The sequence below is a fragment of the Lycium barbarum genome, chromosome 1, assembly GCF_019175385.1.
Source record: "Lycium barbarum isolate Lr01 chromosome 1, ASM1917538v2, whole genome shotgun sequence".
Taxonomy (NCBI): domain Eukaryota; kingdom Viridiplantae; phylum Streptophyta; class Magnoliopsida; order Solanales; family Solanaceae; genus Lycium; species Lycium barbarum.
Window position 1 is genome coordinate 17232580 of NC_083337.1, and position 19448 is coordinate 17252027.

At 35.1% G+C, this 19448-nt stretch overlaps 1 protein-coding gene across 1 annotated transcript in view; it reads right to left on the bottom strand.

Moving 5' to 3' along the window:
• Positions 1-5928: 5928 nt before the first annotated feature.
• LOC132632725 ((+)-neomenthol dehydrogenase-like) overlaps positions 5929-19448 on the bottom strand; it is a 37893-nt gene continuing 24373 nt past the window's right edge. The window contains exons 2-4 of the mRNA XM_060348779.1: positions 9561-9666; positions 7537-7715; positions 5929-6450 (exon numbers count right to left, since the gene is read on the bottom strand). Of these exons, the coding sequence (XP_060204762.1) occupies positions 6070-6450; positions 7537-7715; positions 9561-9666 (666 nt within the window). The 3' untranslated portion in view covers positions 5929-6069. The remainder of the gene's footprint in view (positions 6451-7536; positions 7716-9560; positions 9667-19448) is intronic.

Genomic DNA, 19448 nt, shown 5'->3' on the forward strand with positions numbered 1-19448 from the left:
AAGACTTTTGGTAAAATTAAGCAACCCATTGTTTACTACACCTAAGCATATAAATAAGTTGAATTGATACCCAGTTGCATTACTTTTCTTTGGAACCACAACCTTAGTCCTTTTACCAATAGATTAAATTCACAACAAGATTTCTCTAGCAATTAGTGTGACAAACTTAAAATCATACAATATTTATACCCCTTCCCTAGAAATATAGACTATTAGTTGAGCATTGCACTTGCTAAGTACATTTCTTCGTCGTATTCCCTGTGAGATTCGACCCCAACCTCGTTGAGTTCTATATTTGACCAACAACCGTTTTACTCTTATTTTAAGGGTGTAATTTAGGCGTATCAACGCCATCCAGACCTAGCGGATGGTTGTCCGTACTGTGTCCAGTACTCGTGTTGTCATTTCCTCTTGTCAACGGATACTTTGGAAACACAAAACTCAAGGAAAATTAATAAGACAAACGATAGTCACAGTGACAACCACAACTGTCTTGGCCCCACGGTGGGCGCCAAACTGTTTACCAGAAAAACGGTTCAGTTGAATTTGTGTCCGTGGTCAAGAAAACGTGGATCAAAATGACCAGTAAATCAATATAATATGCAAGTAAATCAAATGTAAACGAAATAAAGCAAAGCAAGGTTGAAAATAGCCTGAGCCTTGATTGAGCTCGGTGTTGATTTCTCCGGCCAAGCCTATGATTTAGCCCTTAATAAAACAGTAAAGAACTTAAGAAATTAAGTAATTGCGTATAAACGGTGTGTATTCCCCATGAATTTTGTGTCCTTACCATGGGAATGATAATCTCTATTTATACTAAGAGTTAGGGGCACATATTCCATGTATTACGCCCTTGCCCATAATGAGTATTAATTGGATATTAATAATGAGAAATAAAGAGGACCATTAAGCCTAATAACACCAGTAGATGACGTTCAACTCAATCTGTAATGGCAGCCCGTTGAGCTCTATTCCGGAGCTATTCCAATAGTATTCCGGTCCAAGTGGTTCTTCCGGTGCAATGGCATTTCCTCCAGTGGCACTCAATGCTGACTCATCTTTGACTTATCCCTTAAGCCACGTGGCCTAACGATATAGGTCCAGCTGTGCTTCACGAATTTAGCCCAATACATATGGAAACTCACCCAATTGTAAAATTCTTTGATTATACTTGCTTGCAACGGGTGTTTATACCTAACTGAATAAATTTACTATAGTTAAGTGATTTAAAGAGGTGAGAATACATGTTAATTAACCATGATTAAGTACTAAAAGATTCTATACAAACACATGTTATGCATCGATTAGCTTGGTGTAAAAATCGGGTGCAAGTACAGCAATTGCTACGCTATTCTAATTAATGGGTGCATCAATTGTCATGGCTGAGTGGTACAGAGTGGAAGTAACAACAAAAACTGGCAACGTATATTAATCTCAATGCCGAAAGGTAAACTTCCAACTTCAAAAGAATAATTGTTCTTTCAATACCAATCTTCCCTTTTCCATAATTTCATAGAAATCTCTATAGAAAAAACAGTTGGGTTTCATCTTTGAACCATTTGAAAAGAAAGAAAACACAAAAGCGAAAAAGAACAAGGTGCTGACCAAAGACTTTCCTACCGTCATCTCTTCTCCACGGGCCCACATTAATTCTTAAATCTTTTATTAAAAGAGAAGAAGCTGTGCTTTGCATTGTCCCACATCGAGCAAGTATTGTACTGAGAAAGTATATTTAATGTCGAGCAGCAGGACTATAGGTCGCTGCCTCACTTGAACAGGATCCGTTTTATAGGCTCATATCACTGTATTTTTGGGTCTGTTCTATAGGCTGATATCACTATCCTTAAGTTAGACCAGAGCGTGATTAACGGGTCACTGTGACCTTCGGGTCGTGGAATCGTAGAGGATCATTCTCAGCTCCGACTAGGGTACTGGGATGCTCTCAGCTCCGACTACGGTACTGGGATGCTCTAATGGCTATCTAACAGACACTCTCTGACTTTTTGGCAGTTATGTTATTGAAGATAAGCTAAGCCTTTCCATGGCTGCTGAGATCAGAAATTGTAATTTTCACCAATTTGAATGCTACCAACTTTGTTGGGCACCAAAACAATGGTTACAACCACCGAGGAGCAACGAATGACAGTACTTTCATGTATTTTCAAGGTTTTATTTTATCAATAGGGAGTAGTAATTTCTTAAACTAAAGAATATGTAATTAAGTTCACTTTTTTTTTTTTTAGCCCATATAGATAGAGTAAATAAGGAGTACTTAATAAATATACTTGCCTAGAATTCTTATTGATAGACTAGTCTTTGTTTTTCTTATTGATAGGCTAGTCTCTCGATGTGGTTGGCACCTCGGATGGGGCTTATTTCCATTTCTCATTCTCTTCATTAGACCAGAGCGTAATTAACAGTTCATGTGGCCTTCGGGTCATGGAGCCGTAGAGGATCGTTCTCCGTTCTGATTCTGGTGATGGGATGGTATAATAGCTATCTAACATACTTCTAAACCTTTTTTTTATGCATTTTGAGATAAGCTACAGAAACCGCCATATGATTGTTCCCAGGAAGGTGAGTTCAGAGTTTGTAATATTTTTCACCAATTTGAATGCTAGACCAAATTTGCTGGGCATCAAAACAATGGTTAAACCCATCAAGGCAACGAATGATAGTAGTTTCATGTATTCTCAAAGGTTTTATTTTATCAATTGGAGTAGTAATTTCTTAAACTAAAGAATATGTAATTAAGTTCATTTTTCTTGTAGCCGATATAGATAGAGTAAATAAGGAGTACTTAATAAATATCCTTGCCTAGAATTATTGAGAGGAGCTTTTCTTATTGATAGACTAGTCTTTGTTTTTCTTATTGATAGGCTAGTCTCTCAATGTCCTTGGTACATCGGATGGGGCTTATTTCCATTTCTCGTTCTCTTCATTTCCCCAAATTTCTTCTTAGACGATAGACATGTGCCATAGTTAAGAAATAAACAAATTGAATAAACTTCTTCATTTATTCATTTTTTGTTGTTAAAAATGTGAATGGAACAAAACCATTAGCTTCATGCTTGGTATAAACCGGTAGGGGTGGCTGTAGTGACAGGGTTAATCCATGTGTCTAGCTTTTTTATTTTATTTCACTTGTCCTACAGTCTTGCTGTAATTAATGTTAATGCAATTTAACTCTACCATAATATCATAAATAAAATGGACTAAATTAAAGAACACACTCACCAAGACCAAGAGATGTATAGATAGGTCCTTCTCATACACATCGCATAAAATATTTTTCTGTTACTTTGACTGAGTGTATATATATATATATATATATATATATATATATATATATATATATATATATATATATTAGAACATAAGAATTACCACCTTTTGCATTTAGGGGCGGAGCTACAGTGTGGCATGAGGGTTCGGACGAACTCAGTAGCTTTTGAGTCGAGCCTGTATTTGTATTAGAAATTCGAGTCAATATACATGAATACTAATGTGCAAACCCACATCAAAACAAGTAGATGATTCAATGGTAATGAAGAGGCTTGCAATGCCCTACTTTCCACGCGATGTGGGTTCAAAATCTCGTCTCATGCAATTTTCATTTTTAGCTTTTACTCTTTTGGGCTATTTGCGCTGATTCTCTTTTTAAAAGGAACAATAAAATAAACTTTCAAAGGCACAATATAATAGACTTTGCATCAGTTTTCCTGTTTTTGCTATATGGAGAAATTTCTTTATTAAACTTTTTTTAATAAAAGAAAACATAAAATAAACAACTAAAAAAAAAAAAAGGAAAAAGCATCTTCCTCTCTAAACAAAAGATAGTTCAGTTCCTTTCACAAAATCAAATATATGCTCAAACCCAATATTAGATTTTCAAAAAAATTTAGGGTTCTAACTTTTGCTGCTGACCACCACTGCCGTCTATCGAACCGCGGAAAACGTCCTGCCGACCGGTGACTGATATGTACAATATTCTCTTTCTCCTCTCTTCCTCCTCTTTTTAATACTAAAAAAAAAAATCATGTTTTGATTCAGATAAATCCATTTTTTTTATAAAAAATAAAAAATGAAGAATCATTTGTTTGTCTATTTTAGTGTTTTAAGTGGTTCGTTACTTTTTAAATATATATTGAATATCAACACTAGTTAATTAGTTTGGTGGTTATTATATGTTAGCTTGAGGTCGTTGTCATGTGTCAACTTTCCGAACCCACAAACCTCGAATCCTAGCTCCGCCTCTGATTGCATCCAACGAAGTTGCATATGACAACCCAAAAAGAATGATACATAAATATAATTTGAAGATAAGTAATTCGCATACCACTTCTTCACCACCAAACTGTCCTTCTAAAGCCATTTTTTGATTTGCTTCTTCAACAAATTCGTTAACAAATATAAACCTAAAAAGTAATAAGCAAATAGTTAATCTTACCAATCAAAGAGGGATTCGTTAACAAATATAAACCTAAAAAGTAATAAGCAAATAGTTAATCTTACCAATCAAAGAGGGACAACAAAAGAAAAAACATTAGAGAAAACTAGAAAAATTCATCATTGCAACATACTACATATCATTTAATGATACGACTAACCTGACACTAAAATAAAAGAAGCACACACGCCAAGATGTTAGATCGTGTGTCCTAAGTGACAAGTAAATAGAAAATAGTCAACCCGTGAAGTTCATGGAGATTGTGGATCCCTCAATCTGCCTCCTTAGATAAATACTTGCCATTATCTCTATCAAAATTGAGTAGTAGGGGCATCTATCATTTATCTATTTAATCAATAAAAAGAAGATTCACTTATTACAAAAAATATGTTATTTAAGTAAAGATGGGGGGAAATGACAATTACCTACACCTACAAAATCATCTTAGAAATAAATTACATACATTAATCATACATAAGGAATAATTAAAGACCTTAGTCACAGTACCCCTTGAAAAATCGTGTCGCCTCAACTGTAATTAAAGCACGGGAGGAAAGTTATTGAAAGAGACATGTTTCCAAGTATCCTAAGAAAAATTGAATGCTTGATTATTACTAAGATAACTAAATACCATGACACTCAACCAATTTAATTACTACAAGTTCATTCAACTCGAGAATTTGACCTGCAAAACAAATTTTATCGTCATGTATTGATTATCACCGGTAAGAAATTGTGTTTCAAGCATAGATTGCTCAAGGATAGGTCACTAAAACATCTGTTTAGGCATCCAACAGTTAAAGGCCCCCAAAATCTTTGCTATTATTAAATAACTAGTTATTAGTATGTGTTTATAGTTTATAACCCTGTATGTAAAAAGTCACATGTCTTATTATATAACTTGGGAAAGGTTCTTTCAAGTTAATAAGATGTTAGGCATTTGTTTGAATACAATAGCTTGGTTCTTGTTGTCAAAATTTTTATTGGTAGATATCAAGAGTTAAATAATTTCATTCAAAGCTCTAGAATATCAAATAGAGTTCTATTGTCATTTAATTAAAAACAGAAAATTTATTACATTCCTAATGCCATGACCATTTAAGAAAATAATGAACTTTTCTCATATTAATTATAATTGTAACTTTATACGTATAGTAATTTCCTAGTGGTTATAAAAAGGCTTTTGCTGAATAATTAAAATTAATTGTAACTTGAGATATTAAAATAAAAACTTGAAAATATAGAAAGGATACAATTGAAAAATATTTCTTAGATAATGGAATAAGAATCTCCATAACAGTGAATTAGATTTATTATTTTGCCTATATAGAACGACAAATATTATTGTTGCATTTTTTTTTATAAATTTTATCAAGCCTATCCGCCATTTATTTCAAACAATAGTTTCTAAGCCTGATGTCTACTGATTTCATTCTTATGATTCAAATGATTCACCAGCTATGGGGAAGTTAGAGACATCAAGAAAGGGCTCGTACACTGCTCATGCCAAATGAACATCCGATTTTTTCAGGGGAAATAGAAGAATTCTATTCTTTAAAATATAATATTACAAGTTCATTTGATGTTTCATGCAACGCTTAAATTGGACTTTTTTCTTTTCAGAATGTTATCGGAACGTTCTTCCGATGAAAGAACTGGCCAGTAGGCCCACCTTCAGGCAAAAGGGCCAGAAGTATTGGGCCTTCAGCAGCATCTTGTGGAGTCAAAGGCCCAGTATTACGAGTAATGTCTGTCTTGGTAAAGCCTGGGCAAATGCAGTTGACACATATGGAAGAATACTTTTGGGCCACAATTCTTGTGTATGCATTCATGACTGCTTTTGAGACTGTATAAGCGGCCATATCAGTGAGCCAGCCCTTTTCCTTTAATAGGCCCTCCTTGAAGTCCATAAGAAACTCATTGAGTACTTCATCCACTTTTTCTGTTGTAAGGCCTGCTCCATCACTTAAAGTCTTTATGGCCCACTGATTTGATACCAGCTGAACATGTATTTAAAAAAAAAAAAAAAAGTGCAGTATAAGAAAACAAAAAAGATGATAAAAAGGCAAGAGAAAATAGTATTGTGAGCTGAAACTGTCTCTTTTAGAGCCCGTTCAGATTAGCTGAATGTAAATAGATGATAAGTATTACGCGCTTTTAAGTGTTGAAATTAATTTTGTAAGTAAGTTATTACGTATTTGGATAAAAGTGTCAAAATTAGTAACAAGAAAATAATGTGTTTGGTAAAAGAGTGTTGATAAGCTGTTTCATTATTAAAAAATCAAATGCCCTTAATTATATATATATATATATATATATTAATTTTTTTAATAAAAATATTAATTTAAAAGTATCTTTGCTAGGAAAAGGATGAATGACAAATATAGAATGCAGAGGAAATTAGCAATTTTGTTTTGAACACTTTTAGAATTAAAAGATATTAAGGATAAAATAGTAAAAATTTTGGTCAAATTGAAAGTGCTTATAAGCGAGAAAATCACAAGATAAGGGTGACCAACTTGTAACTCTAGGCTCAAAGTACTTGATTTATAAGCACTTTTGATGCTTACCGAACGCGTAAATAAGCGGAAAAAAATGCTTATAAATTAGTTTGTCCAACTTATAAACTTAGCCAAACACCCTCTTAGAATTACGACCCTAAGCATTTGTTCAAAAGCAGGTGAAATGGTTTTTCCGAAACTTCTTTTCATATTATATCAAGAATTGACAAAATTCTCGCAAAGAAAAAATAAATAACTTTTCTCTAATGACATTAAGAGCCTGTTTGGATGGGCTTATGCTTATAAGCTGCAAACAGCTTATAAGCTACAAAAAATAAGTTGGGGTAGTCTAACTTTTTTTTTTTTGGCTTATAAGTTGTTTTAGATAAGCTAAGTCAAATGAGCCCAATTATTTTTTTGAGCTTATTTTAAGCACAAAATGACTTTAAGCTGACCAGCCAAACACTCAAAAAAGCTGAAAACAGCTTATAAGCAACTTATAAGTCAATCCAAACGGGCTCTAAGTGGAAACAAATTTGCAATTTAGCAAGTCGTTATTAGTAAATGGAAAAAATACAATCTTACCTTTATCTTTCCAAGCAAAGAAGAAACATTAACAACCCTTGGTGAAGGAGACAAGAGGAGTAGTGGAATAAAGCCATCAATCATTCTTTTTGCTCCATAATAATTAGTGTTTATACATTCTTCTGCCCATTCAAAATTCTCTATCAATTTTCCAGTTGACTTGATTGGAACTTCATCCTCTTGCATTAGTATATTTCAGAGTTAACCATATTTAATACAAAATTCAATTACTATCAATGAGTTTATTTTACTCACAATTGTATTTTTTATGGTATTGTATATTTTACAAGGGAGAGAATGGTAGATAAGAGTTGACACAATTTGAACCTTAACAAAAACAGTAACAACAACAATAACATACTCAGCGTAAATCCACAACAATTGGAACTTAATGGTTAAAAATACTTTGAAATAGGTGGTTATATCAACATAAATGATCAAGCTTTAGACTAATGGTTACAGTGCTATCGAGTATTCGCAAATGAGAAAAAGGATAGTGGTATATTAAGCATCTTGGTATAACGAAAACTTTTTCCCGAGAATTGTTTACAACAAAAATTATTTTTTCTTGGTTAGTTGTTGATATTGTTTTTTTTTTTTTTCGGTTTCCATCAAATGTAGGAAGATAATTTTGCCTTACTTTGGGCGAAAATCATTCTCTTCATAACCATCTTTCGTACCTTCATATCAATAATCTAATTAACCAACACTGATACATTAATACCAACTTTTGATTACATTCAAAAACTTCATTGTAACATTATCTAATTTGTTGACATTTTGTTAATCTTTAATAAATATTTCTCCAGAAAGTATTTTGACCTATTCAATCTAACTATGTTGTATGGAGTAGAATGTTGGCTACTCAAGAACCCCCATGTTCAAAAGATGAAAGTTGCGAAAATGAAGATATAGATGTGGGCATAGTAGGAGAGATAGGATAAAAAATGAAGATATTCCAGAAAAGGTGGGAGTGGCCCAGTGGCAGATGAGGGAATGTAAAGAGTCCCACATTGGTGGGTTAACGGGTACATGGTCTCCTTGTATGGACATGGGCAATTCACCCATCATGAGCTAGCTTTTGGGGTAGAGTTAGGCCCAAGATCCATTTCTTACATGGTATCATAGTCAGGCCCGCGCGGCCAATTCATTATTACCGATGTTGTGCCCGCATAATAAAATTGCCCACGCACCGAATGTCCAGCCCTGGGCATGAGGTGTGGTATTAAGAGTCTCACATCAGTGGATTAAAGGATACAGTATCTCCTTATACGGAGTTGGCAATCCTCCCCTCATGAGCTAGTTTTTGGGGTTGAGTTAGGTCCTAAATCCATTTCTTTATAGGAAGCAAGGGTACATGTGAAGAGGAGACATGCAGATGCCCCACTGAGAAGGTGTGAGAGGTTGACGATGATAGGTTTAAGAAGAGGTATAGGCAGGGCAAAGAAGTATTAGAGAGAAGTGATTAGACAGGACATGATGCATCTTTTGCTTACTAAGGACATGACCCTAGATAGGGGGATACAAAGGTCGCTGATTAAGGTAGACAGTTAGCTAGTAGGTAGTTGCGCATTGTCTCACTTTTCTCGGATAGGCTTGGTATAGTTTGGAGCATTGTATCTGCTTCTCCTTTCATACCAGTTGTAGTAGTATTATCCTCGTAGTTCCTTGTTCTTCGATTTTCTGTTACTATCTATTGTTTTTTGTACTTCGCTTATCGCATTATTTAGTTGTTCTTTCTCTTAGAATGCTATGTCTTGCTTTTCTTATTATTTGTCATGGATTCTTCACTTCCGTATTTTATTTTTGCTAAACTATTTTGAATTGTTTTCCTTGAACCGAAGGTCTATCGAAAACAACCGCTCCACCTTCACTAGGTAAGAGTAAGGTCTGCACACATTATTCTTCCCAGACCCCACTTATAAGATTATACTGGGTTTTTGTTGTTGTTATAATCCAACACCGAAAAACATTTTTTACGAATGTAGAGGCATTGGAAAATGTAGCGAGAAATAAAGCACTAACCTCAGTTGTGTTGCATAAACCTCGAGTAGCTTGTCTTTCTATCATCTCCGGAAGGATTGAAACGTCTCCCTCTACCATTAATCCATTAACTCCTGCATTATTTACCTGCAATTATCCAATTTCACAATTCCTTATCATGGAAAAATAAAAATAAACTGAGTGTTAAGTAATAAATTTGAAGTATAACTCACTCATTCAAATAATTTTAAGGTGGTTTATTATTAGTTCCTAAAGTTAATTAACTAACACAGAAGAATAACCTTTTCAATTACTCCTACTTATAGTAGAGTTAAATGTAAGTAAACTTGTCTCGTGTGTAATAAGAAAAATCAACCTTCTGGTTTTTAGAGTTCCATTAACCACATATTTCCTTGCACATATATGTCGATAATGCGTTTTAAAAAGAGGGAGCGTGAGGCGGCGCATTTTACTTCGTACGGGTCGAGACATAAATTGTAAGTTCCATGAATTTTTAATTTTTGAAAACTTATACTTTAATAAAATAGCATAATAACATAAAAAATGTAGAAAGTACAATAAACGTTTAAGAAAACTAAAGAACTCCCAGAAAATAAAATATCTAGCATATATTCATAGGTACAATCAATGCAATAGCATTAAAGTCATCATGAGATATAAATTAACTATTTGTCTTAGCATCCAAATAATTGAAAAATCCCAATTTCTTACAGGATAAAAAGTTAAATTTGCTCCTGAATTATGCGAAATGGAACATAATTGCCCTTCATTAATAGTTGATATCAAATTTGCCCCTGAACTTTGTGAAATAGAACAAATCTGCCCTTATTTTAAGTGCAAGCTTAGCACCCAGTAATGACATGTGTCATGCAATTAAGAATTAATCTTTTTAAACGAAGGAAAAATTTAGATCCTTTCGCATAGTTCAAGGACAAATTTGATCCTTTCTCCTAATTTTGAGTTTTCTATTTATTTATTTATTTATTTTTTGTTCCTCCTTTCTCTCTTTCCGCCACTACCTCTACCACAAATCACCCTTTCTTCCTCCTTCCTCCTTTCTCCTTGTCTCTCTTCCCACCACCATTGTTGCCATCACCTCCACCACCATCTTCTCTTTTCATTTTCTTTCTCTTTCTGTCATCCTGTCACCCAACCACCACCTCTACCACCAGGTGGAAATGCGCTAAATGACTTAAACATGCAATATAGAATACTAATATAGGTTTATAGCTGCATAGGGTCAAAGGAAGAATAAAGGGTTATTGGTGGTAGATGTAGTGCACGGAAAGAGAAAAGAGGAACAAAATGTGACCCCTATGCAGCTATACATTTGTTTATCAGTCTTTTCTCTCCTCGCGTCATTGAAACTATCGTCAATCACCCTTTTTTCCTCCTTTGATCTCTATGTGGCTATACACATTCATTTAAATAGTATTTTATATTACATGTTCAAGTCATTTATCCCATTCCCTCCCAGAGGTGTAGGTGAGGTGGGGTAACAGGAAGAGGGAAAGAAAAATGTTAGGGGAAGAGAAAAAGGTGGCAGAGGTGGTGATGAAATTGGTGGCGAGGAGAGATGTTACATCTCGTATTTTCATACGTCAAGTATGTCGTAAGTCAATTGATGTAATCTCGAAAATGAGATCATCCTTAAGATTATACAAAGTAAGTTAATGTAATGACCTGTCTGGTCGTTATAGTGTTTTTGACCCATTTACCCTTGTTGAACCTTCCCCAAGTCCTGTTAGTATGATCTATTACTTAATGAAGTCATTTTTTTGGTTCCCGCAAGGTTCGAGTGTAAATTGAGCCATTGATAGAGAAGCCAGTTAAGTTAACGAGTTAGAGTTGACCACGGTTAAAGTCGGGTTAGGATGACTCCGTGTCAATATTTTGAAAGTTCCAACAAGTTAATATGATGATTTTGAACTTGTCCAAAAGTTTTGGTAAGGTTCCGAAGAGTTTCAGATGGGTTTGGGTTTTGTCGCGCTCGTATTCGATATTTTCGCCGTAGGTCTTTGGCTAGAAAGGGATCCATATTGATTAAACGACCTTTGTTTTGTGTGAGGATTGAACCATTAGATCAGTATCGTAATTACGAAGCTATAGCAAAAAGAATCGTCGTGTTTCTCCTCCTATGAGAGAGTTATGACTATTTTTGTGAGGACCGTTCCAGCAGGTCCACTGTAGCGGACTCAAGGCCATTGTAGTGGGACTGCCGCAGAAGACATGGTGACCGATGTAGCGACCGACAGGGGTAGAAAATCCTATTTTTATATTCCAACTCCAAACCATTACCCACAAGACCCCAAAGTCAGTTTTCAAGAGAGAAAGAGGCAAACTTCATTCCATTCATTGGTGAAAGCATCTTGGAGGGTAAGTCCCCACCTTTATTTGCTCCTTTTCCTTTCTTCTTCAAGTTCCATGATTAGTTTAAGGTCCATCAATGGTGGGTGAAAATCCTAGAACCCTAGAATTAGTAAACCCTTAAATACTTGATGGGTTGTTGATTTTGTTATTGATTAATCATCTAGGAGTATAGATTATCATTTCTAGGAAGGGAATTTGATTTTTTATGGTTGAAATTGCATGTTGAGACTTAAGGTTCTAATAAAAATGGAAACTTTGTCCTAAAATTTGTTTGAAGGGGTAAAATTGATTAGAAACGCATGAATTGAAGGTTAATGATTGTAGAGATACAAGTTATGATAAATTCACCATTAAAGGATAGTTTCATCCATTGAAAAAGGTATAAGTGAGTGGGCCTTCTTCCCCAAATTGTTGTTCTTGTTTAAATACATGGTTTGTTGCTTACTTAGCATCATATTTTTAGACTTTGACCGTTCTGAGGTGCTTCGGAAACAGAAGGCTCGTGTGGAGTAGTTCTTAGCTCCTGTTCTGCATTCGAGGTAGGTTATGGCTTACTTTTGTTAGACTTTGATTAGCGAAACGTATATATTGTGTAGAATTGATGAGAGAAAGCATGAATAGGTCTTCGGACATAGAGTTTGGGTTGGATATTCCTAGGTTGGTATTGATTGATTGATTATGTGGGCTTGTCGCCGTTATTTACGCATTATGAAGGTGTAGTTGTATTCATACTGTGGCGATTCGGGATGGATTTCTATTAGTTTGGTTGATGGTGGCTTGTTGCCTTGTTATTGTGATTAGACTTATTACCTAAATTGTTGTGTTGTGCTACGGGTTGTACTAAATTCTCTCTTATTGTGACATATATCATCGAAGAAAGGAAGGATAATGAGTTTAGACCTGAATCGTGATTTATATACTTATGATAGTACCCAGATGAAAACTTGATGTATGATTTACTGTTGATGATGAGATCATACTTAGCATGCATTCTCAATTCATAAATATATTGATATTGAATTATGACTTGGTATTGATGATAATATATGAGAAAATGGAGCACCTTGGTAATACAATAGTTAGTTGTGAAGTGTACTCGCTATATTTGGAAGTAAAGAGGGACATAGACTATTTATGTTGACAGAGATAGTTTGTATGATTCATTCCATAGTTGAGATGATTTATTGAAAGTAATGGGATGGTTTATAGCCTTGTGACTTGCACCTTTATTTGCACTTGACATCATTGATTGATCATGCTTACTGTAAAGTTGATTTATAAAAGTCTTGATAGGGCTTATAGTGTTGTGACTTCCATAACATATTCATTGGCATTTATTGCATTGATATAACATTTATGCATTCATACATTCATACATGATGGAAATGGTTTGGAACTGATTAATGAAAGACTTATGGTATCTATAAGAGAAAATGTTTTAAATGCCCGATGGGAAATGGTTCCGGGTGATGTGATGTTATATGATATGATTTGATAAAGATCCTCCATGGGCAAAGATCCGGAGACTCGTTACCCTTGGGCAAAGATCCGGAACGAGTGGTACATGGACACCATGGTCCCCTGCAGGTCATAGCTATTGGGCAAAGACACCAATTAGCATGTATATACAGTTCGAGTGGTTGGCCAGTGCATTGCATTGCATTGCACATCATCATATTTTGCATTGCACGTCATTACATTTTATTTTGCATTATTATATGCTCTTTTGGTTTTGATTTTGGTATGGATGTTGAATGCCTATTATGATATAAATATGACCATTGACTGATTTAAATTGTGGATTACTGACTCTACCTAGGGACGGAACTTGGACTTGTGATTATCAGGTGAGATTATTGAGACTTGACAGAATTGTGGTTTAAAAGCTTCATCTTAGGCTATGACTCTATTATGGATATTCTGTGACTTGGATTTGAGTATTAAGTGCCTATCTATTTATCTTGTTGATTTTATGTTTATATATGTGAACTAATCTTAGTCGGCCTATGATGCTCACCGGTATATGATAACGTCCAAATACACTCCTCAAAGAGAAAGTGTACACGGTCGTATGCAATATATTTACCCAACTATGAGTCGGGGTCGATCCCACAGGGAACAATATGCTAAGCGATTAAGAAAGTAAGGAACTTTCACCAACTACGCTAAAGCCAAACGATAGGTAATATTTTGGTTTTTGAGAAAATTATGACTAATGCGGAAATGTAAACTAACCTAGAAAGCAAGTAAAATGATCAATGGCCACAAGTTTGGATAATAGGAAATTACACTCAAGTAACGATCCAACGTATTTTATGATTTTACAACTAAGAACGGATTTGTGTTGATAGATAATGATATCTAAAATCTCATTGAAAGTCTTCCAACCAAATCAATGAATTTCACTCTAAGCTTTTCCAAGCCTTAGAGTGTGATATTAGGTACAATCAATTTAACCTCAAGTAACTATCATCTTCCGAGCTCAAGTTATTAGATGAGTTTAATGACCCAAATTCTTGTTAATTAATCTTTCCCAACCTAGATTTCCTCTTCCAAGCTCAATCTAAGTAAATGGGTGAGTCCTAGGGTTAGCTACTCCCTTTGGAAACATTCAAGAATGAGATTAATTAAATTAACAAAGACCCACTTCAATAGCAATAGAAATCATTCAATACATAAGCAAAACAAGAGTTTCAATCCAAACTTTAATCAAGAATAGTTTCACAATCAAGATTCAAGTAATGAAATAAATACTACACACTTAGATATGCAATACAAAACAAGGAATTGAAGAAAGGATTAAGAAATATCTCATTGAAGTGCTTCCAATCTTCTCCTCCAATATTGTAGAAAAACCCTAGCCTCCAAAACTTGCAAAATGACCAAAGATGAAAATGATATGCCCCAAATCTCTCTTTTGTAGCTGCCCTCTATTTTTCCAAGTCCAAAAAATGTCAAAATCTGCCCCCATATTTCTGTTTTTGCAATTCTGCCCGTTTTTTGCAAAACTGTCCACTTTTGACAGTTTTGCAAATCTGTCCCGTTTTTGCAAACCTGTCCAGTTTTGACAGTTTTGCAAAATGGTCCAGTTTGGTCTCTTTTTGACTTTCTTTTCACTTGGTTTCTTCCGATCACTCATTTCAGCTACTTGACTTGTTTTGCTCTATTTTGTTCCATTTTGGTCCATTTTGATCCATTTTGCTCTTTTATGCTCTCCGGGCATCTTTTCCTACAAAACAACATAAAAACACAAAAAGTAACAACAAAAGTGCTTAAGGAGTCACAAAAGCTTAAGGAATTAGCGTCGAATATCGCGTAATTTCACGACTCATCAACACCCCCAACTTAAAGCCTTTGCTTGTCCTCAAGCAAACTAAAACAAAAATCTCAATGAGGATCCATTTTAAGCACAAAAACATGACTTTGGTTGGTACCAACAATTAGGCTACAAGCATGTGAAGCTTCAACCAAATAACTCCCTCATTTCAAAATACAATTTCAAGAATGCAATAGATTTTTAAAACTATCAAGCAACAACACTCAAGTCTCAATAAGTGACTCAAAACCACTAGTTTACTAGATATGCTCAATTGACTCAACTTGGAATTTTTGAACATCACTACTCTATCGTAATTCATATGCCCTCACAAGAAAGAAAGTCCCAAAATCACAATATTCACAGCTACGACACAAGGGACAAATACACAAAAGTCGCTCACACTCAACAAAGAAATTCTGGTGCTAACAAATATCACACCATAAGCTTGCCCTTATTTTCGTTTATCACTAACTCAAGAACATTCGGTTGGAGATCACATAGGCGTTTTTTAAGCTTGTAATGTAGGCTTAGGGATGGGTAGAATAAGTATTTGGGATACAAGTGACTGCGCCCTCCTTGAACACTACACAAAACCTTTTGTCTACTTTCCTCTTCATTTCAAAACAACACTCCTTCCTTTGCATACTAGTTTCCCCACTTATTCCAACTTCCTTTATAAAGTTCCAAAATATAATGTGCTAGCACATGCCACCCCCAACTATAAATGTTGCAGTGTCCTCGCTGCACATAATCAAAACAAAACATAAAAATAGAAAAGGAAGAAAAAAAAATTTTTTTTTTTTTTTTTTGCTGGCACCACCTGCGACGACACATGCGAATCGCAGGTCTGACCTGCGAGTCGCAGGTGGTGTCACCTGCATTTTTTTTTTTTTTTTTTTTTTTTTTACAAATAGGCATTTTTTTTTTTTGCACAAAAAGTTTGCAACCTTTTTGTATTTTTCAAATTTTCTTCCTTTCTTTTGACTTTTTCACAACACCAACCTTCACCGCTCTCAAGCAACACTAACACCCCCAACTTAGGCTTTTGGCTTCAAATTCACAATTTCATGTTCAAGGAGGGAAAGGTTCAAAAGAGAGACTTTTCATCAAACATGGTAAAGGCTTGTAATGTGGCAATCAAAGAAAAGGTCATAAGCTCAAATGGGGTTACTAGTGATATTATTTATGCAATGGTAGGCTAGAAAGGCTAAAGAGGCTTTTTCACAAAGATAGCCCAAGGTCATCTCTCCAACCAACATAATCAAAATTAGCATTGAACGACTAACCGGGCAAGTTCTAGATGATAAAAGTAAACACAAGATTTATTCAACAAACACTCACACACATGGCATATGAACTAATCAAGATGGATCAATTTCACTTTCCAAGCAAGAACAACCAGTGCAATATCTCATAATCCAAAGTCAACACACTAGTAGGTAAAGAGTCACAAAATGAGCCAAAAAGTTGTCACAAAGATCATTCTTTCCTATGCACCTTGCTTTTTAACTTTCACAACAATTTGGAGAGGTATTCACATTTCAATTTCACATGCAAGAGACTAACTCTATTAGTACCAAACAAGCCAAGAGTTTTCACATTTTTCCTCAAAGGAGAACCTACACCTAAACTTACAAGACTAATGAAAGAAGCTAAGAAAGAAAATAAAATAATAAGAGTGACTAATCCACAACATGTCAAAAGAACAAAATTTTAAAAAATTTTGAGCAAGTTTCAAAATATAATGCGCTACTACGTGCCACCCCCAACTATAAACATTGTAGTGTCCTCGCTGCACATAATCAAAACAAAACAGAGAGAAAGAAAAAAAAAAATTTTTTTTTTTTACACTCACTGTCATGACCTGCGACCCCACCTGCGAATCGCAGGTATGACCTGCGAGTCGCAGGTGATGTCACCGAATTTTTTTTTTTTTTTTTGTGTCTGTCACCATGTGCGATTAGACCTGCGACTCGCAGGTTAGACCTGCGATTCGCAGGTTGTGACAACTGAAAAAAAAAATTTAGCAACTTTTACTGGTTTGGAGGCTGTCCGGAAATTCGATATGCTCAAAACAACTCCAACAATTCTGAAACTTTGCGGATTAGTCAAAAACCATAAACTAAAACTATTCTAAAAAAATAAAATTTCAAAAACGATTTAAAACTTTTAAAACGATGGGTTACCTCCCACCAAGCGCTTGATTTAACGTCGCAGCACGACGGTTACCTTTACCACTTTTCCTTCCATTTGGAAGATATGAATTTGCGCCCCAACTTTGAATCAAGGTCATGATGACGCTCATGGGGCGGTGGTAGAAAAACAAGGAGGCCAACTCTCGGGTGTCGCATTTTGCACTTCTTGGCCCTTAAGTGAGGCATGCCATTTTGTCTTCTTGGCATAGCAAACTTCAAAATGAAAACGCTTTCTTCTTCATTTCCACAATTCTCCATAGGCTCGGTTAGTTCAACTTCCATATCATCAACCAAGCACAATGTTGAAAAATGGTTGGAATGTGGTCTAAGGCGCTCCATTTTCAAATTCACTTCATTTTTGACATCCTCACCCAAAAATGAACTAGAGTCTTCAAAAACCATTGCATGAACTTTTTTATGCAACTCTAGTATCATTTCTTCAATCTCGGCATCTTGCATTATATTTGGATTGGTCGGCTGGCAATTCATCATTAGCTCTTGAAAATCAATGTTGACCACTTTTTCATTGGAAACTAACTTAAAACTACTATTCATGACTATTTGATGTTGAGTATTGCATACCTCAACTTTTGCATTCAATTCGGCTTTCAAGTCACGGATAGCAATTTCAAGTTCCTTCAACTCTTGCCTTTGCTCAACATGGATTTTTACAAATTCTTCCACCATCCTCGAAATGTCTTCTCGATGATCCCCATAGGCTCTAAGTTGTTGAGCTTGAGACATAAGCCAATCTTGGCTCACTATTTCCACTTTGTCAAGGCTTTCTTCAAGTTGAGAGTCATTCAAAGCTTGTAGAAATTCACTCTTGGAGACATTCATGTTTTGGTCACTTTCTTGCCTACTTTCAACACCCTCAAGTTGTTGAGAATTATAAGTATGAACCAATGATTTCATTTGATCCTCCAAGATGTGAATAGCTTTGTCATTGCAATTAATTGCTTGCCTCAAGTCATCAAGTGGTTGCCTCAAGTCTTTAACCGCTAAGTCCTGTTTTTCAACTTTTTCAAGAATGGTCTCTAACATGAGCATTATCCTCTCATTTTGAGCATTTGAGGCTTCTTCCATTTCCATATCCCTACTATCATCAAAATCAAAACTAGAATAGTCATAGTGAGGGTTCGGGGAAGGGAAGGACAAATAATCACAATTGTCCCAATGACCATTTTGACCACCACATCTATCACATATACTCCACTCATAGGTTTGGGATTGCGCGCACAACCCGCCCCCGGAAGAATTCAAACAATTTTGCCATGAGTGTGGTCCTTCGCAATAAAGACAAGGGTCATCAAAGTATGCATAACTACCATCCGACCAATTATCATTATATGATGCCATTTTTTTTTTTTTAAAACTGAACAGTTTTGCAGAAGCAAAAACTGGAGAGTTTTTTTTTTTTTTTTTTTTTTTTAGAACTGGACAGTTTCTGCAAAAATAAAAAAACTGGACAGTTTTGCAATTCTGCAAAACTGGTCAGTTTTTCAGAACTGGACAGTTTTGCAATTCTGCAAAACTGGTCAGTTTTTTTTTTATTTTTTATTTTTTTTTTTTTTTAGATAAAATAAAGCAATGAAAGTTTGAACCAAAGCAAGTTAGCTTAAATCCCAAACTAACTCAAATACGCCAAATTGTTCCCCGGCAACGGCGCCATTTTTGATAACGTCCAAATACACTCCTCAAAGAGAAAGTGTACACGGTCGTATGCAATATATTTACCCAACTATGAGTCGGGGTCGATCCCACAGGGAACAATATGCTAAGCGATTAAGAAAGTAAGGAACTTTCACCAACTACGCTAAAGCCAAACGATAGGTAATATTTTGGTTTTTGAGAAAATTATGACTAATGCGGAAATGTAAACTAACCTAGAAAGCAAGTAAAATGATCAATGGCCACAAGTTTGGATAATAGGAAATTACACTCAAGTAACGATCCAACGTATTTTATGATTTTACAACTAAGAACGGATTTGTGTTGATAGATAATGATATCTAAAATCTCAT